Below are 23,975 nucleotides of genomic sequence, written 5' to 3'. Positions count from 1 at the left end.
TTTTTTTTTTTTTTTTTTTTTTCTGGTAAAAATTTGATCTGAAGTAATGAGGATTCTTTCATTAGACTGTTAAGATTTTACTTGTACTAATACTAACATTCTCAGCTTTATGAATAAGGCACGTATCGTTTTTACACTTAGCAAGATTTTAAATGTAACAAAGAGGGAAATGTAACAAGTCTAAAGCAAAACAGGAAATGGGGCAGCTGTGAAGGAAATTAAAAGGATGAGAATGGGATGAAAAAGATAACAGTCGCAAAATTATGTTACCTCACTGCTAGCCACTGCTTATCCACCAAAAGATGAACTTTATCAATACGAATGTTGTTAGCATAGTGGAATCTTTTTGGCAAGTCTGGCGTCAGATAAGGCTTGAAGTGCTGAGGAGATCTTTTGCACTGTGCAAAAGGAAAGACCCCAGTCATGAGTTCTAATCAGTAGTAAAAATAACCACATCATTCAAAATTATCACAAACATCTTAGTGACAGGAATGTAAGCACAAAGCCCAATATTCACAGATAGCTTCTCAGATAACCTGCAGATCTCATTTTTGGCCCAAGAAACAATGGAAGGAAACACAGCTTTTTTTGGAATTGTTTGAAAATACACTGCTATAATATGTACAGCAAGTTCCCAAATACTGTGGTAAAACTACTCCTACGGCTGAAACACATTTAGTAGTAATGTTTAGTCTGTGTGTCCATACAAATGTCACTGGTATCTAGTATGTAAGATTACACTCTCCAAGAGAAAGTACTCTGGCAGTTTATATCTGCTATCTTCCATTACTTTACCATTCAATAAATAACAAAGCAAACCATGTATACATAATGCAGCACAGTCCAGGGTTTCAGCTGCAAGACTGAACATGTAATCTCATGCCATACAAATTTCCAGTGCTCAGCTGTTAGCTAAAGGCCTTAGCTTTTACATCCACCTTTAAAGTATAAACAAAACTGTTTTGTTAGCAGACATGCTGTGAATGAGTTTGGCATTGAGAGCCTAATGACAACCATACGACGTGCTGCAAAAATTTAACTGCATATGGCCATTGGGAGCCACTCCAGCTGGCTACAAGCATCATGGCAGAGCTTCAGAAGCATTGCTCTTGGTTAGGAATCCAGCACTAGGACAACATGAAACACCTAAAATGCTGAGGGAAGAGCTCCCAGGAAGCTTGGTAAGCCAGAGAAGCAGATCTGTTTTACCACACAGGCAGTACAAAATACAGTACGCTCGGAGCCTGATCCAACACCTTCACCTTTAAGTGCTAGAATTGTATACTCTGCACAGAATTATTTATATGACATGTGAGTATGTGTACCTGCGTAGTCAGCAAAGACACACAGTGGAATCCAAGAACATGAAAAATAAGGATTAATTAGATTTGATAGCCCAGGAGAAGAGACAATACTAAAAAGGGTAGTCAAATTAAAGGGAAAAATAGACGAAATCAACATATAACATTCCTTTATGTCTATGGATTAACAATTAATATACAACACACAACTCCCTTCTCTGCCCAAAACTTTTGTTCTAAGAACTTGAAAGGGACAAAATATACAAAGGAAAAGGAAAGAGGAAGTGTCCTTACACCACCCCATTTCTGTAAGGTAGAGATGTTACATCTTTGTAACTATCAGCAGCTGAAGTTTCAGCTGGGGCTGAGAACATGCAAATTATACTATTCTTCTCATACTAATGCTCTTCGATATTACATGCTCTACCTTCATCAATGGGGTCAAGGATGTAACAGTGGAAAAGCTCCTTCTGATATTCCCAACCATTGATTTCGTACTCCTGTGTCTACTTTGGATGCTGGGGAATGAAGGACGTGTTCTTAGGTATTCATATTAAAAAAAAAAAAAAAAAAAAAAAAAAAAAAAAAAGGAACAGGAATGTTCACTGCCGCAGTGGCAGGCAAAAGCTACATGTAACGTTGCACAACTGTTGCTCAACATGTTACAGGAAGACCTCTAGTGGTGATTTACCAGAAGTACACACAGCCGAAACAGCTGAGAATTTTTCCAAGCTGAGAGAATTTATTCTAAAATAGTAGACGAAACATCTGTCTGCTGCTTGAACTTGGACTAGTCATAGAATAGATAACAAACTGGCAGTGACTTTAATAAGGGGGAATTATGAAAATACATAGAGAGCAAGCATTTTAAACGTTTAACTCACTGTAAGTAAAAAATGCAAAGAAATACAAAAATACAACTTTCCTACCAGTATTTTAGTTTCTGCATCACATTCATCCCACACGTCTTAATGTATAACCAAAAAGGAAGTGAATTATCTATCTAAAAAAGTATAAGTAAAAGCATGCACTGTCACATCTTCACATCTTATCACCTTTCAGTAAAAGAAACAGACTTGTTCCTTTGTTTTGTACTCTGTTCTTCACTCCTTTGTTTGCACCCTTCAAAGCTCAGCTTTCACAGAGTGCATCCATAAGGAGCACCAGTCTACACTGAAGACACAGAGAAGCTTGGATCTTCCCTTAAGTGCCACCTCCACATAGTATGGCAGAAACCTGAGCAGAACTGTTGGTATATGGAGCCCAGTGGTGGCGCAACATATCTAAAACCACTGCAAGTACTTAAGTGATTTGTATTAAAAAAACCTAAAAGAGCCATACTGCCTCATGCCAAAGATCCATCTTTCCCAGTACTCTGTGTCAAATCAGATCTCTAGAATTTCCAGAATCCAATACTTAGAGAAAGTGTTTAAAAACAAGTCAAGTACTGAATGAACCTTCTCTGTATCAGCTCAGTTTCCTCCAGGCTTCAGGAATTCCTTAAGTCAGAGTTTGCTTGTGGATCATGTTTAATAGCCTTTACAGGCCTAGTCTCCATTAATGTGTCTGAAATCCCCCTTTCCTTTTTATATTTCCAAGCTCTACAACACCCTGTGGCAACGTGCTCTACAATGTCATTATCTATTGTGTAGAAAAATTGCTTTAACCTAGCCTGGGTGCAGCATTTGTAGTCCAGAGCTAACAGATACCGATTATCTAAAGCATCAATGTGTGGCATTTTGTTCTATAATGAAGCTATACCCAGCCTTCTCAACAGGAAGTCACACACTTCTCTTTCTAAGTGAAGCACAGAAAGCTCTTTCTTTAGCTCTGAAAAGAGATCCCCCATGGCAAACCTTTATGCATCATCTTGTAACAACTTCCAGAACTGCCCCTGTGATACACTGAAGTCAGTAAACTATTTAAACTGGCACTGTAGTCTCAGGTTTTCACGAACTGTGCTTTTTTGATCAGATACCTATTAAGAGAAACTATGAGAAAAAATTAAAAAAACATTTACTTACTGTGAGGTTTTTAACAATTCCTTCTGAGTCAACTGTTAACAAGAAAAGATTAGTTAGCATACATTCAAACAGCTGAAGGTCCAAAGCCCCATGAAAAAAATTTCAATAGGGTTTTTATCAGTACAATTGAATTTATTAGTCTGTGAAGATTATGGGAACCATAACCTTCCACATGCAGGAATGTTGCATTACCAAGGGTAACTGTGGGTGTGGGAGCCTGTGGAAGTACCTAGCACTTGAGGTACATCAAGACAGACTGCTATGGTGATGACTACCTACACCTAAAGCTGACACATCATCAGAATGAATTTTTCTTCTCCCACATAATCTCTGTTTTATTGCACTTCCAGCAGCAGAGAAAAATCCTGTCTGTCTTAGTACTGTCACCTTCCACATTTTCAAAGGATGAATTTAATTTTTTGACATCAGCTTTCTAAAAACCATATCTGAGTGTTCTTCAGAATGAAAATTCCTTCAGAAAAAATAAAACCATTAGAGGAAATGAGTCAACAATTATACAGAGAATAAGACACATACAAAATATTATTATTCTCTCCTGTTCATTAATCTGCTCCTGTCTTAGATTGTCTTCTACTTAAACCAAGGAAAACCTGCTGTATTTTGTATAAATATTGTGCCTACAAATACAGAAACAATTAGAAAAGATAAGTGATTCCTTCTTCTCCTTGATAGAGAAAGTTTTGGGATTGTTTTGTTGGGTTGTTTTGGGCTGCTGTTTTTGGGGTTTATTTCAGTCTGGTAGCACAGTATCTATTCCAAGTCAGTCAGCACACATGGTTTCAATTTTGTGTTCTTCTCTGATACTAGCTAGAGGGCTCAACCAAGGTTTAGATCCCACTGTGCTAAGATTCAGATTCCGTAACTTTGTACGTGCAGCTAGAAACAGTTCTGCTTCAAAAATACTGACTCTGCCCATGTTGCACAAGAAATCTGTGAAGAGCAATGCACTTATGAAAGACCTGAAGTTCCAGTTCAAAACCAAAAATAATTTTTACTTCATCCTTCCACTTCCAAGAAAATTCAAATCAGAGTCTGCAACAAGCTTTTCTAACCTTCAGTTTCACCTAAAGGGGTAATTCAGAAAAACAAGCAAACAGAACAAAACCAAAACAAACACAAGTTTAAGCCAGGTTAAGTGAAACAGAAAGCTGTCCACTCTGTCGATTACTACTGATACCCATCTTCCCTATTTATTTATTTAATTCTTTGTTTCCTGTTAGGCTGATTGTGCAATCCCAGGATTGGTCAACACTTACAGGTAAAATAGTCCTTTGGAACATTTTTTGCTCGAATACGAGCTGCAGGCCCACCATATATGTAGAAATCAATCTTTTTGAAATAATTGGTCATATATTCCAACTGGCTGCAGTAGGTCTTCTCCATCCCTGAAGGACAGTATAGAAACAGTTATTTTTTGATACAATATATGGCAAAGAAAATAAAGTGAATTATGAAATGGATTAAAAGAAGTAAGCTCACATATTACACAGAGGAAGGAAACAATGACTCAGGAAATCTGAAACTGAAAAAAGAACCATATACATTACCATGATCAGCTACAAGTATGAGGTTTACACATTTGTGTAGGTTTCTTTGTTTAAGTCCTTCCATTAGCATCCCCAGTGCTTGATCTGCTTTCTGTAAAGCTTTGATTACCTGTGAGATAAACCAGCTTAATTTAGTTATTATTTCAAATTCTCACTTAAATGCAGTAACCAAAATCTGAAAAAAGGTGAACTTTTCTGTTAGTTTTCAGGTCCTTAATATTGCTGCTTCTTTTCTTTCTCCACCACCATTAGAGTACAGATGTGCAGAATTCCACTACTCTACCACAAAATATGCAACATAAAAAATGTCACCATTATTACTCTTCTATTACTTTAGAAAAAATAAGCTTCGAAATTAGCTTATTGAAAGAAAAAAATATCACATGCAGATCAAATTTATATAAATTGCCAGACTTAAAACATAAATACAATTTTGTTGTAGTATGCACATGTAAATATATTAACAATAAGCAGTGTTTCCTAAATATTTACACATATGTATTAGCTATAGCCCCAGCATAGCACCCAAGAAGCCATGGTGTCGTTCCCTCTATTTACAGTCCCTTCAAGCTTCCTGCAGAAAACCACTGACCACCACTGAAATAACATAGGAGAAATGCAGCACCATCCACCCTGCAGCCATTCACCCAGGATTGCTCTTCCAGAGCTGGTGCAGTCTTCCTGTAAGTCCTCCAGCAAGGACGGTACCTGACTGAGTCTGAGGACTCCATGCCCCAGCACTTGTGCCTTCCTTGTCTCCCTGGCTCTCCTGCACTCTCTTGAATCTCTTGCATGCATGGACAATGCACAATACAGACAATTACACAGACAATAATGGAGTTTTAAGCCCTTTATATACAAAGAGAAATGGAGATCCCTTTCCAGTTAGGGAGCCTAAAACTATCCCTAAAACTTCCCACAGATGGATCAGTTTTTCTGTCCTTGTTCAGTCCAACAAGGCCTTCTGCTGAAGATAATTTTCAGATCTATTAAACACAATCATTCCAGGAAAGAGCTGATATGATAAGTCCTAAGCTTCTTATAGATGGAATTTTTTTGCCTGCATTCAAGTAATATTTTTTGGATTACAAATTAGCAAACATTGAAGTACAGAGTTAGGAATAAATAAAAGACAGTTCTGAGAATTTGCCAGGCTTACAAATATCACTTGGCAATAAAAACTACAGTTCAATCTAAATACAACCACTAAAACAGCATGATCTGAAATTATTTTCTGCCAGTCTGTTTGGTTTACACCAATTTTGATTCATACAGTGCTGGAATCATAACAATGACGTTAACCACAAGGAAGAGTTCTTAAGAAAAACTCATAGGACAGTCATGGTAATTTTTTACCCACTGTCCTTTCCAAGTTTATAAATCGGTAAAGTTCATAGTGCAGCACCATTTTTACTGTCATTTAGTCTAAGGAAAACACAAAAACTACTTACACCACCACTATCTGGTCCAAATTTATGCCCAGAAGAATCTGGTTCTTCAATATATAAAGTGTAGAAATCAGGCCTGGAGTTAGAAATAAGTAAGAGTGGCATATGATGAGAACTTGGAGACAGCATTTCAAAAGAACAATTTAATTTTAAAAACAAAAGAAAATGAAACTTTAAATTAAATATATAAATAACTTTTTAAAACCTTAATAATACTCCATGCAACAAATATAATCATTCCGATTCCTCTGATATTTAAAATTAATCAATACAGACTATCTGAAGCTACAATTTCAGAAACGGTATCCACTGTATTTAATTGGTGTCCAGATATGCCTCTGAAAAACTTTAAGATCTCAGAATCTACAGCAAGCTGTTCCTTTTTGAGATGTAAGTGTACCTGCCACCTAAAGGATCTTTTCCTGATTAAGCAGTGAGGCTCTAGAGTGTATCTCCTAACGGCAAATATATTAGGAGTCTGTTAACAAATCTTGTTTACATGTCACGAAGTTGAACACCAGTCAGTAATGACATCTACTTTTACTTTTCATCCTGAATTACTGTCTGAAAGTACTTTATTTAGTAATAAATAATGAGTCAGTTTACTAGACTTTATTTAGATATTTAGCCTTTCTTGTGCAATATCTTTCATATAAAATCTTTAATCCATAAAGTTAGACTAGAAACTGGAAGTTCCGTGTTTCCTCTAGGCCATACAGTATGAAAAAAGACCCAACAATAAAAGAAAACTTTCATGAGAGTACATCCCATTCAGATATATGCACACTTTTTAATCTTTTGTATCTACAGTCTTATCCTGAGAACAAGTAGCTATGATCCTAGAACGAGCTTAAGCTCAACACTTTAATTTATGAAGTGAGGAAGATTCCATGATTCACACACACCAACAGAAATTTCAGTTGCTAAGCATTAAAATCTTTCTAAACTATAGTCTCACAAACCAGCCAGATATCATTGTTACCTTTCAGATTTCGTGTTATCCAGCCAGTCCAATAATCCTGAAATTCTGTGTTCAAATGTAAATGAACTGGAAAGGAAAAAACAACACCAAAAAACACCCAAAATAAACAAACAAACAAAAAAGAAGATAAGAAGCCTTTTTCTGATAAGTACTTCTAACTCCATGATACAAAGTGTCTACCCTCTAGTCATACAGTAAAGTCACAGGTCTGGTTTTCAAGAATGATGCATTTTTAACAAGGTAGTAGCAATAATTTTTATTATCCTCCTTTTTGTTTCAATGAATCACTTTTAATGGTAAATTAGGCAGATCCTGCTTTAGTAAACCAAATGTGTTGCTAGTAGGAATACTCATATATTTACAATTAAATACATTTAAAAAAAAAAAAAAAAAAAGACATTTCAAGTTTAGAACATAAACCTGAATTTTTATTCTTTCCAGCATGTATAAACCTTGGACCTTCATATTTTAAAAGTCAGTAAGGTCCCCTGCAAAATCTTTGTAAGGTCACACTTTGTGTCCTATGGAGGAATTCACCCATTAATAGCTTTGCTTTCCCCCAAAGTCATGCAGAAGCTTTGCTAGTTACCTACAGGACTCAGGTGTTTTCTGAGTACCACTCCAGCACATCACTGCAATACCTTTCCTATCTATATATTACATATATACATATTTATGAGACATATATATGCTATATATACTTGCTTTGGATTATATTTGTAAATGTGAAGAATCATGGGAGATTTACTGGAATAATCATGAAAATTTAGAAATAATTTACTAATACCAATGCCTTCCACAAGGAAAAAAATACTATTAAGGTAATCACTATATTTTCATGTGTGTAACCTGTGAATTAACTAGATAGAACTATGATTCAGCAGCAGTGTGCACATTATCACACACACAAGACCAAAGGGAGTAGATGTAGCTTCCCTATCCAGCATCCTCTCATCAATTAATTTCTGCCTTCTATATCCACTTGCTGTGGCTTCTGAGTTTATGTTTGTTATCTTAGGGTACAGATTAACTGAAAACTTATTCCCAAGTACAAGTCTTTTAAAGGCCTATATAGTATGCGTAGATTTTATGTTTGGTAATCATTGGCATAGTTATAGGATGCTCTCCTAGTAGAAGATCAGTGGTTGGCAGGTGGCTGAAACTTTCAAAACTCTCTAGGAGAGGAGAATATACAGTTCTCTTTGACTTTAGAATTGTGAATCCCTTAAATGGTTTTGAAAATTTCAACTGTCATTGGTAGTTTCATGGCAAAAGCAAGGTGATGTGACATGGTATCTATCTCTCAGACTGTTGTGTAAAAATCTTATATTTTGTTTCCTTCCACTGTGGCAATATAAATATGGCAATTGGGATTTTTGGACCAATTTACAGGAATTTACTACAAGCCCTATAAAAACTTACCCGTTGTACTTTCTGTACAAGGTAGGGTATGTTCCATTAATTGGAACATCGGAGCCTGGCCAAAAGAATGTGCCTGATTTCAAATTTTGATACATTGCTGTCAGCCAGACCTATGGGTAAAGATAAAAACAAATGATTTCATGGCATTTATACCACTGGAGGACCTCAGGTCACCAAAGTAAAAAAAAATGATTGGATCAGAAATATGGGCTGCAATCATGTATTTTTCTTTCCTCTTTCACACATCATGCAGTTGCCCAATGACCCCATATGATTTGAAGCAGGTTTTTTGTATACACATTTTGAAAAAAAACTAGTAGCACATAAGCCAGGATGTTGCCATTTCTTGAGTATTATCAGCCTGTCAGCATTTAAGAGGTGTTTGGACAATGCCCTTAACAACATACACTAACTTTTGGTCAGACATGAAGTTGTCAGGCAGTTGGAATAGACTATCATTACAGGTCCATTCCAACTGAAATGATTCAATTCAATTCAATTCAATTCTACATATTCTAGTTAAATAACTTTAATATAAGAGGGCATATTTCTATTCTCTTTAAAGAGTGCAGCTGACCTGGTGGAATCCTTCATGAAACAATAGCACCAAAACTTGGGTACTTGAGCATCCTATAAACATGAGTACATAGACACACGTGTATAAATACATGTGTGTAAATTAACATATAAAAGTTTATTAAGTAGATACACCATATGCTACACGTGTATTTTTGTCCTTTTGTACCATTATTACAGCTTGATATTTCTAGTAAATGGCTGATATCAATCATAACCATAGGTACAATGAGGGTGGGGGTTTTTAATGAAAAGAGGCATACGTTATATGCAAGTGCTCATTACGGAATTAAGCTCTTTTCTACTTTCTTTCTTGCTTGGACTTTGTAAACGTACTTGTAAATGTCTATAACTTGGAAGTAGATTTTTATATTTCATTTTGTAGCTAGTTTTCAAAAACAATGAAAAAATCCCACAATAAAACCATATGAAAAATTTACTGTGGCTTCCTGCAGCAAGAGTTCCATTTCAATGCTAGCCAAAACATTTTATTATTCTAAGTTACACATTATTTTAAGTCTCAGAGTTAACATTCTTAGAGTTCTTTTACTTTCATAAAAAGCAAACTGTTTTGTAGGCAGGCTATTATATGACTCCTACAGGATATTTAGCACATACTGCAAATATATACAGCTAAATAAAATGCAATTGTATCTCTTTTTTTTGTTGTTTTAGAATATGGCACATGAGCCACTCTAGACATAAAGGAATACCATGATGAGAAAGAAACCTACTGGCTGCCCTTTCCACCACCAAGATTGGAATTTTTCAGTCCCCGAAAGTGAGAAATTCCTGTTCAAGTCTACATCATACATGTTGTTATCAATAATACCGTGAGATTCTGGATACAATCCCTGCAAAATGAAAACAAAAAATATTTTTAAAAAAAAGACAAGGCTGCATCTTGAAATCAAATGGAGCCTAAACTAGGTTGCAATGCACATTGTTGCAGTGTTGCAATTATTTTCAGGGCTTTTTTATCACAGAATCACAACGTGCTTTCCTAACTGAGATAATCAGATGCCAATAAATTCAGCGTGCCCGTCAAATTCCCTTGAGTTTCGCTGTCTTCTCCCCTGTTCATTTAATACCTGACGTGCTCTAGCACTGCATCTGTCACATGGCTGTGCCTCAGCTGTGAAACCCATCCTAACACACACTCTCATCAGACGGCTGTGTTCTTACCCATACTCACCAGCATCCAGTCGGACAGACTAAGATCAGGAAAAACTGGTTCACAGGACAGACTTAGATAACACACATTTAAAGCCACATAGATCATGCCTGCAGGTAGTGCCTCAGCATATCCTTCTCTCTTTTATTCCTATAGCTTGAGCTCCCATGTTCCACAAAAAGACTGGCATCACAAAATCCTTTCTATGTTGTCGAGATAATGAAAAGGAAAAATAGCAAATTCTCACTTACTGTGACAAGAGTATAGTGGTTTGGAAAGGTTTTTGTGGGGTAAACAGCTCTCATGTATTTTGAATGTGTGCCACATGTTTCTGTAACAGATCATGGAGTTAATAATTTTACTTATAATTTTTTTTAAAATTGAAAACTTACAGTCTTTAAAACAAACGAACAAAAAAATACCACAGTCAGTTGCTGTGGTATTAGAGGGGAAAACTGACTCTAAATTAAGATGCATACCTTCTGGCTTCTCCTGGTGAGCTACGCCTACCTTCTCTTTGCAGTCAATGGGCCCTGGACACTCAATGCAGCTCCCTAAAGCCTAGATGCCTTGGGCCATTTGAGACATCTTTAATGATCCTGCTGCACCTTCAGATACTGCTGCTACATTCATTTGTCTGCCAACCCAAAAATGTGTCTGAAATACTTCTGAGACCCAAGATGACATTACACATATATGTTCATGCAATGAGACTGAAACCTCAGGTCAACCCAGGTAAGATATTCCTGCAGAGCTGTCTGGTGACCAGATGCATGGGAACGACTCAGTTGCTCAAGCTCTGGAGTCCAGTGTCTTTTGAGATATCCTCAGATTTCCAGGACATCTGCATAAAAGTTGGCAGTTTTGATGCAGGATCACTGGGAGACTTGAGTTCTCCTGACATAGGTCCTGAAGGCCATCTAGGATATACCACAGAACCCTGAAGTATAGTAGAAACATAGGCTAAGGTAACAATTTTTCCTGTGGCACCCTCTGTTTATTGAACTGACTTGCCCTCTAGGCTCTTGTGCTGCACTGTACAGACTGTACTAACCACAAAAGCACTGACTACAATGAGCATGTTGACATCTCATACACAGACACCTGCAAGAACTTATCTAAGTGTAGGTGTCCTGTTCTAGAGCGAATCCCATCCTAGGTGGCCTACCTTTCTCTCCAAACATTGCACCACTTCTCAGCAATCTCAGGCACTGACCACACCTGAACATCTGCAATATCTAAATTCACTGTGCTAGCTAACTTCTTTACCCACAAAACAAAGGTGTGAAGACTAGAAGATGCTTTAATGTCATTTTTAAATCTAGCTCACATGGAGAAACAGTTCTATATTAAGCTGTAGTCAGATGATTGTCTGATTCCCACTCAAACACAATTTGGTCTTGGATGTACAGTGTTTCAGCCAAAGAAGAGAAACTGATTTTAACTAAACAAACTCAACTAAACAATTAAAGCCTGAAATTAATCATCAAGACTGTTCCAGTGTGGTGCAGAAAAAGCTTAAAAATGCTGAAAAAAGAGCTGAATACTTGACAAACACAAGAGAAAATGAGAATAGTTTTTATGGATTTCTCTTGAATGGTAAAGGAGATACATTCACAGTCTAGATATTCTATAACAACTATCTTGATTAGCTCTACTGAAAATCCTAGGTTAATTGTGTTAATAAAGAGGAAATATTCAATGCTAAAAATCAGTGTTACCTTTTTTCTTCTGCAAAGAAAGAAATTTCCCTTTCCTTTTCACTGTAGATTTCTGAGAAGTGTAAGCATGAATGTGCATAAGCAATTGTTAAAATTGACCATAAACATGAGTAACCCTGAATTAGATCTGTTCTTGTTTGACAGGTTTTCTTGGAAAGACACAAGTAACATGGGTTTCATGCTTTTTGTCAATTTGGCATTTCCTTTTCATCTCTTTTAAAGGAGTGGAACTGAACACTGACTTGTGCATGCATGATTTCTTCACTGAATCAAGTTTGTTTCAAAGTCAGAATGACATCAAATAATAATAGACTTGCACAAGTCAGGCTTGCACACTGCTATGAATTCAGACTTCTGGATATCCTTATTAGCCACAAATTTGTAACATCTATGTGAAGTTTTCAGATGAGCACAACAGACACAGAATATATGTTCATAACATATACAAACCCTGTAAATTTAGGCTATTACTGCTGAGAAGAAATGAATACATGTGCAAACATTTTGTCCAGGTAGAACATATCTTGAGAGATGAGCTCTAAAATATTTAGGAAATTTTAATGAAGTGTGCATTAATGGAGTTTCACTATTAGAACCCTTAGACCACAAACTAAAGATGTTCAACTTACTATTTCTCCCAATATCTAGAAATACCTGTTCTCAAGACCCCTAATCAGCCCAGTTGCCCTTCTCTGCACTCTGTCCAGTACCTCGATGTCCTTCCTATACTGCGGTGCCCAAAACTGCACACAGTGCTCGAGGTGTGGCAACATACTTCACACTTACACAGCAACATACATTCACTGACATACTTCTAAATATGCAGCTTCTTTTTCATGGCTTAAAATATCTGGCTTGAAAAAGTGCATCTTTAAGGAAAAATTCCCAATAAGGCAATGCATTTTCTCTTCATATTGTACTTCAAAGCTGACTTCCTTATCAGTTGGAATTTTTTGATAGAGTACAGATAATGCAGGAAATCCTTCTCTGGATTTTTTTTTTTAACTGTATTTTGTTGTATATTTCAAACTATTTGTTTAATAAATGGCTAGTTCTCAGTATTAGAGGCCTTGTTAAAAAGTCATGTTTGCTGTGCACTCAAATACAAGAATTAATGTAGAACAGATGAAAATGGAAAGATATAAATCATGAGGGAGACTTGATTTGTGATTTTCTTATTGCTGAGCAACACATACGCATGACAGAAGTAAAAGGGACTGGAGAGGTTGCATGCAGACTTTTAAAGCAAATAGTCAAAGCACTCTTGGTAACTTACTCAGTTTTTTAATATTTGGCAACAAAGAACTCCAACTTTGCAAGTATTCTGCTCTAAATCCATCCATCGAAAACAGGATTAGTGGTGGCAGATCAAACCTACAAGAAAATCTGAGTTTGTCAACGTAAAGAATTTAGAGAGTTGGTGACTTAAGATCTTTAACAATATAAATTCTACCTTTAAAAGCAGGATCAAAAATTTCTGTGTATTTCACAGAATTAATATTACAGTGTGAGATAAACAAATAGTTCCATTTTGAGAGCAAATACACAATCCTCCCCCAAAAAAACTCTGGAGGAATAAAATACAAGCTACTTAGGATATATAGAACCTTGGGATCAGCTGGCCTCAGTGCTGGGAAGAGTAATCTCTTTGCAATGCCAGGTATGTGTTAACCCTTACCTTATCACATTTCCTTTGTGAAGACATCACTAAGCAGTCCTTTGTGGAGCATATCTTTCAAGTTTCCCAGCTCTCAGAGAGCTGGAGGACACCTCTTTGCCTCAAGGCCCCTAACAAATTGAACTCAAAGCTACAGAAGAAATGCAGCGGCTGCTAATGTGCTTAAGATAACACTTCTGAAGAAACAAGGGTAAAATCCTCAGATGTGAGCTGATGCAGTTGGTATGTTAAAAAATAGGCGCAAACTACCTAGAGGTGGACATCAGAATTATTGTGTTTCAGCATTTGTAGATAAACAGCTAGTTTCATAGCTTCCTTTTTAACACACCTTTCTTCCTTCCCATAGATAATTCCAGTAAAAAAAAACAACAACAACCAAACAACATGCTACTTAGATAAAAAATTGCAATCACAGATTCAAACAGTTATTATAGCTTGCATAGGGTGATTTGTCAGAATTATCACAGATACAAGACGGTAACATAAAATGGACTATGAACAATTTTAATACATGAACCATGAGATAACTCTAGCAATTTTTCCAGGTCTCTGCAAAATGACTTTCAGTCTGGATTTGAACTCCTGCACTCTGCCCTAAACTGTAAATGTTAACTGAATGTGCAACAGAACAACAAGGGTTTTAGAAAGAGAAAACATTGCTGGCCACAAACAGCTTCAAGAGAATATTTTATGGGGCAGGAACCTTATTCTCAGTAAATATGAAAACCTTATTAAAACCTACTTCAGGACACTGGGTAGCTTCTAACCATCACAATTATTTTATTTGCTAAGAAGACAAAATTATTTTATCCTACCCAGCTGGACACTGAGGAGTTTCAAGTGATACACATGGTTCTTCCACCCACGGTATTTCACCTACAAATTCAAAATAAAATAATGAGTCAGCATTAAAAACCCACACCCAAACAAAAAACATGTTTCATGATTTATTTTAGACTTCTCCCTAATACTTTTTCTGTTTCACTAGAGAATTATAGAAATGTAGGGCTAAAGATGCCTTTAGGAATCATTTAGTGCAACCTGTTAGCCTCCAAACTCTGAAAAGGATAATGTTTGTAATACTATACAGACAAGCAAACAAACAAAATGGAGAAAAATTCACTATGAAAGGTTAGTCTAAATTTCATCTGGTTTTAAATGGAAAACATTTACACTGTATCCTGCCCACACAGTATTACTGCCTTCTTTTTTTTTCAGATACCACTTACACATTTAGAGATTATTGTCAGGGCTCCCTTTAGCCATTTTTTTTTCCTGTAAAAAGCCCACACTCCTTCAATCTTTCCTTGTTGGCCATGGCTTCCAAACTCAGGTATCATTCCTGTAATCTGATTTTACCAGTGCTATTCTTAATGTTTACCCAGAGTCTGTATGAAAAAATCAATCATGAACAAAAGTATTCATAAATAAGTAAAAGCATCTAAGCACCTGTATTTCCAGCTTTCTTATTGTCCTGGTTTGAGCCAGGATGAAGCCAATTTTCCTTTTACTGTTGTTTTTGTGTTTGTTTTTTTTCCTTCAGTAAGCTTTCTTTTAACTAGTCACAGAGCCTTCCAACTAAAGCTGGTAAGAATGGAATGTTTCTCTAACTGCTGGGTCTTCAAGGTCACATCTTTGACCTGCCGGCTTAGACACTACAGGGAGATCTATGACCCCCCTGTAGGAGGCTGAGTTAGACAGACAGCAAAACTGACCAGAGATATTCCATTCCATATATCTACGTAGGCTCAGAGGAAGGTCAGACATCACAGATGACAACTTCCTTCCTGCTTCTCCTTCCCTTCTCTTCCAGTGTTCTGGGAAGACTCTGTCCATCCATCACCACTGACCCCCAGGCTCAAGCTCTCCTGACCCTCATGACTCTGTGCTTTCTGTGACAGCTCTGGGATTTTTGGGGGCTGTTCACAGCTCAGGAGATGTTGTGGGAGTTGCTGGGGGTGGGTGAAGGCAAGAAGCTTTTGCAGATAACTGAACATATCTGTATATAATTGTATATATTTTCTTTTAATGTTAGTGTTTAATTAAAGCTGTGTAGTTTAGTTTTCAATCCAGCCAAGTCTCTTTTTCTCTCTCTCCTTCCCTACCTGGGCGGGAGGGGGAGGGGATTGAGAGTGTTGTTGTCAGACCTGAGTCAAATGGTGACACTTACCCACTCACACCGTTAGACAAGGATATGTGTAACTACTCAGATTTGCTGGTGCAATTCTATTATAATTGCCAAAAAGGTTCATGCTTTTGCACGGTGCACTACCTACAAAATCTGTGTTTTAATTTCTACTGTGTAGAAGCCATGTAGAGCTAAAATAACATTTTTCAAGCTAGCCAGCTTGTTTCACATGTGTAGAGTTCTCATGTTGTACCTTGTGCTTTAAGTGCTTACATCAACAATCATTGCTCAACGTAAGAAAGCTGTGCAAATTATTACAATAACAAGCAAGTAAATGGATCCATCAAAAGAGATTAAAAAAATTAATAGAGACTTAAGTGTTTGATGACTGGAGCCTGTTCCATCAAGAAAGAGCTATAATTTTCCACAAATGTACATAAACATATGCAAACACTTTTTCTGTGTTTTTTTTTTAACTGAATTTAGAGTATTCAGTTTATTTTTCCTCTCTCCATTGGCTTTTGAACAACTCAAAGTTGTTCAGACAGTCTACCTGATTTAAAATGGTATAGAATATAGCATGGTGAGTCTCAGTCAGAAAAAATATAAACCTTTTCCTCTGTCTGTAATGAAACTGTTCATACCGCTTATAATTTACTATCCATGCTTCTAATTTCTTAATAATATTTACATAACTATGTGAGGTCAGGAGTTTAGTATTTCATTAACATTTACTTGGAATAATCACTACAATTACAGGAGCTATAAGAAAACTTATCTGAGCATATACATAAACAAACTCAGTTGTACTACCGCCAAGGGCAAACACTGTGCTGTTTTTTAAACATACAGAATGACAGGTCCTTCTGATTCCTTTCTTAGCCCCTCCTCCTAAGACCACAAACCCACAGCACCCATCTCAACTGCTACTCCTTTTGCTCCTTATCAGCAAGCACTCTTCCCACCGCCCTCTTAGCAAACACACCTCCACAAAGGAGCATGCTGCTCAGGACTGAGGCTTCCCCTCCCACGCCACAGTGTAATACCATGTGTTGCTAATTCATCTTTCCCAGGTAGGTCTGGTTTTCAATGTAGCTAATAAAGTCAGTCAGTCCATAATTAGGGTTGCTCTGTGGCGCCTACAGACAGAGGCACCACACTGCTAATGTGCTGATTTGGTGTAACTTTCACTTTTCTTCTATAAAATATATAGTTTAGATAATTGCAAGGTATTATATGCAATAATTACTCTTTTCTCAAGTTTTCTAAAAGTATTATTATGATAAAATCTCCAAACCTGTTGTGAACAGGGTTTAGTACTCCTAGGAGAAGCAAGGCACTCAGGGGTTTAGGATAGGTTTTTCATGTATAGATTGTGAGTGTACAGGTTTTATACAACCTAGCTTGAAAAATGAAAGAACTTTATTTTCACAGGTGCTAAGTTTTCACAGAGCATTTACATCATGCTATAAGAGAGCATCTGCTGAAGGCCTCCACCAGATCTAGCTTCGGCAGTATTTATGTTGAAAGTGTCACAAACATACCTTGCTCCTGGTCTCCACAGTTCAGTCCTAGTCCTAAACCTAGTCCCAGGGATACAACCACCAAAGCACACAGCAAAACCTGTCACACAGACACAGGAAAATTACAGTTCACAATTATCACAGAATCACAGAATCATCCTGGTTGGAAAGGACCTTGAAGATAATCAAGTCCAACCATAACCTAAATCCACCAAACATGACTTAATCTACCCATTCAGTGCTTAAATTATGTCCCTAAGCATCACATCTTACTTTTTTTAAACACTTCTAGGGATGGTGACTCTACCACCTCCCTGGGCAGCCTGTTCCAGTGTCCAACCACTCTTTCAGTGAAGAAAATCTTCCAATATCCAGTCTAAACCTCCCATGTGCAACTTCAGGCCATTTCCTCTTGTCCTGTCTTTATTCACCTGGGAGAAGAGGCCAGCTCCCACCTCCCTAGAACCTCCTTTCAGGTAGTTATAGAGAGTAATGAGGTCTCCTGTCAGCCTCCTCTTCAAACTAAATAATCCCAGTTCCCTCAGCCTCTCCTCAAAGGACTTGTTCTCCAGCCCTTTCACCAGCTTGGTAGCTCTTCTCTGGACATTCTCCAGCAAATCCACATCCTTCCTGTTGTGAGGGACCCAGAACTGCACACAGTACTTGAGGTGTGGCCTCAACCATGCAGAGTATAGGGGCACAATCACTTCTCTACCCTGGCTGGCCACACTATTCCTGATGCAGGCCAGGATGCTGTTGGCATAATAATTATGATTAACTGCTACATTTATTAGAAATTAACTCTGTATTGTCTACCTGATTTAAAATGGTATAGAATATAGCATGGTGAGTCTCAGTCAGAAAAAATATAAACCTTTTCCTCTGTCTGTAATGAAACTGTTCATACCGCTTATAATTTACTATCCATGCTTCTAATTTCTTAATAATATTTACATAACTATGTGAGGTCAGGAGTTTAGTATTTCATTAACATTTACTTGGAATAATCACTACAATTACAGGAGCTATAAGAAAACTTATCTGAGCATATACATAAACAAACTCAGTTGTACTACCGCCAAGGGCAAACACTGTGCTGTTTTTTAAACATACAGAATGACAGGTCCTTCTGATTCCTTTCTTAGCCCCTCCTCCTAAGACCACAAACCCACAGCACCCATCTCAACTGCTACTCCTTTTGCTCCTTATCAGCAAGCACTCTTCCCACCGCCCTCTTAGCAAACACACCTCCACAAAGGAGCATGCTGCTCAGGACTGAGGCTTCCCCTCCCACGCCACAGTGTAATACCATGTGTTGCTAATTCATCTTTCCCAGGTAGGTCTGGTTTTCAATGTAGCTAATAAAGTCAGTCAGTCCATAATTAGGGTTGCTCTGTGGCGCCTACAGACAGAGGCACCACACTGCTAATGTGCTGATTTGGTGTAACTTTCACTTTTCTTCTATAAAATATATAGTTTAGATAATTGCAAGGTATTATATGCAATAATTACTCTTTTCTCAAGTTTTCTAAAAGTATTATTATGATAAAATCTCCAAACCTGTTGTGAACAGGGTTTAGTACTCCTAGGAGAAGCAAGGCACTCAGGGGTTTAGGATAGGTTTTTCATGTATAGATTGTGAGTGTACAGGTTTTATACAACCTAGCTTGAAAAATGAAAGAACTTTATTTTCACAGGTGCTAAGTTTTCACAGAGCATTTACATCATGCTATAAGAGAGCATCTGCTGAAGGCCTCCACCAGATCTAGCTTCGGCAGTATTTATGTTGAAAGTGTCACAAACATACCTTGCTCCTGGTCTCCACAGTTCAGTCCTAGTCCTAAACCTAGTCCCAGGGATACAACCACCAAAGCACACAGCAAAACCTGTCACACAGACACAGGAAAATTACAGTTCACAATTATCACAGAATCACAGAATCATCCTGGTTGGAAAGGACCTTGAAGATAATCAAGTCCAACCATAACCTAAATCCACCAAACATGACTTAATCTACCCATTCAGTGCTTAAATTATGTCCCTAAGCATCACATCTTACTTTTTTTAAACACTTCTAGGGATGGTGACTCTACCACCTCCCTGGGCAGCCTGTTCCAGTGTCCAACCACTCTTTCAGTGAAGAAAATCTTCCAATATCCAGTCTAAACCTCCCATGTGCAACTTCAGGCCATTTCCTCTTGTCCTGTCTTTATTCACCTGGGAGAAGAGGCCAGCTCCCACCTCCCTAGAACCTCCTTTCAGGTAGTTATAGAGAGTAATGAGGTCTCCTGTCAGCCTCCTCTTCAAACTAAATAATCCCAGTTCCCTCAGCCTCTCCTCAAAGGACTTGTTCTCCAGCCCTTTCACCAGCTTGGTAGCTCTTCTCTGGACATTCTCCAGCAAATCCACATCCTTCCTGTTGTGAGGGACCCAGAACTGCACACAGTACTTGAGGTGTGGCCTCAACCATGCAGAGTATAGGGGCACAATCACTTCTCTACCCTGGCTGGCCACACTATTCCTGATGCAGGCCAGGATGCTGTTGGCATAATAATTATGATTAACTGCTACATTTATTAGAAATTAACTCTGTATTATTTCTAGTAAAGTATTATTTCTTATGAAGTAATCATCACTCTGAACTTTTTCATCAAAAAAATGGAGGCATTCTGAGCCTGATGATAGAAGAGGCACAAGAATTACTACCTTGTGAACTTCTTATAAACCAATGCCTTGATACCAAACTGTTAACCTATGGCCAGTTCCATGTTGTAATCAGGGAAATTTTCACTGGGGAAAGACAAGAGGAAGTAATATAATCACCTGTTCTGCAAATTCTTAATCAGTGTAAAGAGAAGGTAATTCCTTTTATTTAGCTTCTGTATTTTCCTGAAAAGTTCACAAGGATTTCTTAAGAAACTCAGCAGGACTAAGGCTGCCAGAATGAAATTTTCATCTACATGCCAGTTTCTCATGATCAGTCATCTCGTTAGTGAAGTTAAAGGAAACTGGAAAAAGACAAACAGCCCAAGAAAACCCCATCACAGAAAGCAGCAGCTCATTTCAGAGACTGGGAAAGAGCTGAGTAAGCCTCTTCAGCTTAGCAGACACTCAAGATGTAGATAAATGTTGTAGAATATTAAAAACTAGTGCACTTGAAAGAATGAGTATGTTTTAGCATACTTAAATTTTTCAGTTTAGTCTTCCAAGTACCTCTTAAAAGTATAATTTACTTTTCCCACATTGTTTCTCATGTTTCATTTCTTTTTACTGAAGACTTAAGGAAAAAAAAAGTCTGATATTTTGACTTCTCTTTTTTTCTGCAATTTCCAGTATTTCCTTCATATTTTATGCAATCCTTGCACAATGTAGCATTAAATAGGAAGTTATACCACATTAAATTGTTCTGATGATACAGAGCTGAAGAGTATCATAATGTTACTCTCTTTTTAATGGGGCTATTTTCAAAATTAAGTTTTTAGTCTTTTCAAAATAATTACCTGTCATTTTCTCTAAATTCCAGTTTAAAGAAGCAAGAGCTTGTGAAAACAAACACAGGTACATATAAACACACAAGTTTAATGTTTGTTTCTTTTGTAATCACAGAAGCTTAAAACTGCATATTGGTGACAAAAAAAAAAAGATTTAAAAAACAACAAAAACCCTAGTTATTATTTACATGGCAGCTGCATGGCTCCTGTAAAATGCCTTCATTCTGTAAAATTTTAAGCAGCAATTAACAAATTAGCCGAGTGATTATATTAATGCAATGAAACTTCCAAATTTTCTGCAGATCTGAGAGCTGCTAAACTAGCAGCCCTGAAGAACAGCACATACTTACAACACAGATGACTTTGTACTTCACTGTTTTGTTTTTCTTCTCACATGCAAATGGTGACATCTCATCTGTATATCCACCTTGACTCTCAGTATCATCCCGAAGCTCCATTCTGCCGAGGAGTTCCTCAGCCTCTCCAGCTGGGTCAGCTGTTTCTCACACACTGCTCCAAGTGTGTATATACTTTGTTCACGGGTTTTTTATGACTTACTAGCATTCGCATCAGTGATCGGTTTGCAGGAAGGCAAAGTAAGCAGGAAAATTACTCAGAAAGGTCAAAGGCTGAAAGGCATAATCTGTGTACAGAGAACCTATCTGTCACATTTCAAGATAGCTTTAGGTGAACTCTTAAGTGGAGATTAGGAGCAATACATTGCTAAGCACTAAAATGCAAAAATAACACAATTTCAAGTACTCAACTATTTGGTTAAAAGCTTGTTATCAAGAGTATTTATTATCTTCAAAGAAAGTGTTACCAACATGAAAGTAGACGGTTTCTTAACTGCTGCTCTGTGTCACGTGTATGTGCTCAGGTCCCTTCCCTTATCTAGCACCAGAGGATTCCTCCTCCCTAGTTACAATCCATCTTTGTCACATACGTCTTTCAGTTTGTTAAATGTTTATTCAGTAGTGATAGATGTACTAAGTAAAAACAAACATTATACAGCTAAATCAAATTCAAATTAAAAAAAAAAAAAAGAAAGGTTTTGTTTAGGTACAATTTGAAATATATTTGTTTCTCAATTTGCTGATTAACAGAAGGGTTGTTTGTTATGAAAATGTACCTTCAGAGCCTACTAGGGCTATGCAAGTGTAACTATTCAAATGTTGGTCTGATTTGAAAGTTGAGTCCTGCATAAGCTGTAATTTATCATAGATAAAATGATAAAATTTTAATTATAAAACCAAATGCAAACCATAGTACTATACGAGCTGGTATGAAGAAAACTAAGTCCATCCCAGCAAAAACCAGTACAATCTCTACCCCTTATTCTATATAATTTGTATCACACTCAGGTCACCCATTATCCAAGGATTACTGAGTAATCACACACACACCTCTCCTGCTCCCATCCTTTGATTTATGGACAGATATCATTCTCTTAGGCTGGGGGTCACCCCTGTGAAGTGTTTATATAATGTCCGTTGAGTTCGCTTTTTTCCTGAGTTGGTCTACAGTAGTTGCTCAGGACAGGAAAGGCAGTGTGTTGTGTGGAGTTTTAGATGCCAAAACATACTCAGGTTGGGTCACACTTGCAGGGCTCCCTGTGAAGCTTGTTCTCTGTTCAAGTGGTTTCTGCTACGGTACTTCCTGTAATACACAACTCATACAACAGGTTACAATAATTTGAAGTTATATCTATTCCAGTCTCTACGCCTGGTCCCTTTGAAACAGACTATAAGGTTTAATACTGCAATGAACTCCTCCCCTTTGCCATGCTCCAGGATGGACTTAACCACATGCTGCAGTCCTTTCCCTGCAAAGCTGCCTGGCAGAAAAGGACCTGGGAGTACCGGTCGACAGCCGGCTGAATATGAGCCAGCAGTGTGCCCAAGTGGCCAAGAAGCCCAGCAGCACCCTGGCCTGCATCAGGAATAGTGAGGCCAGCAGAAGTAGGGAAGTGATTGTCTCCCTGTAGTCAGCACTGGTGAGGCTGCATATCAAGTACTGTGTTCAGCTTTGGGTCTAGTGCTGGAGCATGTCCAGAGAAGAGCAACCAAGCTGGTGAAGGGTCTAGAAAGGACTATCTAAGGGAACTGAGGCTATTTAGCCTGGAGAAAAGAAGGCTAAGGGGACATCTCATCACTCTCTACCACTACCTGAAAGGAGACTGTAATGAGGTGGGCTTGGTCTCTTCTCCCAAGTAACAAGAGCCAGGTCAAGAAGAAGCAGCTTCAAGTTGTGCCAGGAGAGGATTAAATTGATATTAGGAAAAATTTATTCACTGAAAGAGTTGCCAGGCACTGTAACAGGCTGCCCAGAGAAGTGGTTGAGTCACCATCCCTGGAGGTATTTACAAGATTTGTCAATGTGGAGCTTAGAGACACGATTTAGTGGTGGAACTGGCAGTGTTAGGTTTATGGTTGAACTCGATGATCTTACAAGTCTTTTCCAATCTAGAACAATTCTATTATTCTATTTTTCTATGATTCTACGACTCAGGGGTTTACCTGCTCCACTGTGGTCCTATCCACAGCCACAGATGGTTTGGGGTGTATCTGCTCCATCCTGGGGTCACAGTTGACAGACCTTACAGCTGGAGTTCAGGATGTAGTTACAGCATTCCTACACTACAGCAGTAGAAGAATAGCAGCACAGGAACAGCAGCAATGCCCTGGCCATATGCCAGCCCAGGCACATGGCCAGTGCTGTTATCAAAATGTTCCTAAGCACAGCAAAGTAAGATGATAAGCACTACAGCAAATAGCAGCCACTATCACTAGATTCTAACATGCAGAGCACAGAGCCTGCCAATTAAGAGCTAAACAGCTGTAGCAGCTATACATCCAGTCTAGCACATTCCATTCAAATCTGCCATTATCTCAAAGCCCTCTGGCCCTGCACTGGGTGCCAAAAAGCACTCTTGAGGG

The 23,975-nt window shown here is 37.8% G+C and overlaps 1 protein-coding gene across 1 annotated transcript in view; it reads right to left on the bottom strand.

Annotated features, from left to right (window-relative positions):
• ENPP3 (ectonucleotide pyrophosphatase/phosphodiesterase 3) overlaps positions 1-21,494 on the bottom strand; it is a 36,391-nt gene extending 14,897 nt beyond the window's left edge. Inside the window, exons 1-13 of the mRNA XM_009999219.1 lie at positions 21,387-21,494; positions 19,353-19,431; positions 14,710-14,770; positions 13,493-13,590; positions 10,747-10,826; positions 10,056-10,175; positions 8,746-8,855; positions 7,324-7,389; positions 6,345-6,417; positions 4,894-5,002; positions 4,603-4,731; positions 3,326-3,357; positions 271-398 (exon numbers count right to left, since the gene is read on the bottom strand). Of these exons, the coding sequence (XP_009997521.1) occupies positions 271-398; positions 3,326-3,357; positions 4,603-4,731; positions 4,894-5,002; positions 6,345-6,417; positions 7,324-7,389; positions 8,746-8,855; positions 10,056-10,175; positions 10,747-10,826; positions 13,493-13,590; positions 14,710-14,770; positions 19,353-19,431; positions 21,387-21,494 (1,193 nt within the window). The remainder of the gene's footprint in view (positions 1-270; positions 399-3,325; positions 3,358-4,602; positions 4,732-4,893; positions 5,003-6,344; positions 6,418-7,323; positions 7,390-8,745; positions 8,856-10,055; positions 10,176-10,746; positions 10,827-13,492; positions 13,591-14,709; positions 14,771-19,352; positions 19,432-21,386) is intronic.
• Positions 21,495-23,975: the final 2,481 nt, after the last annotated feature.

The sequence above is a fragment of the Chaetura pelagica genome, unplaced genomic scaffold (genome assembly GCF_000747805.2).
Source record: "Chaetura pelagica isolate M959 unplaced genomic scaffold, ChaPel_1.0 scaffold90, whole genome shotgun sequence".
In the NCBI taxonomy this organism is placed as follows: domain Eukaryota; kingdom Metazoa; phylum Chordata; class Aves; order Apodiformes; family Apodidae; genus Chaetura; species Chaetura pelagica.
This window is presented reverse-complemented; position numbering and strand designations above follow the sequence as displayed.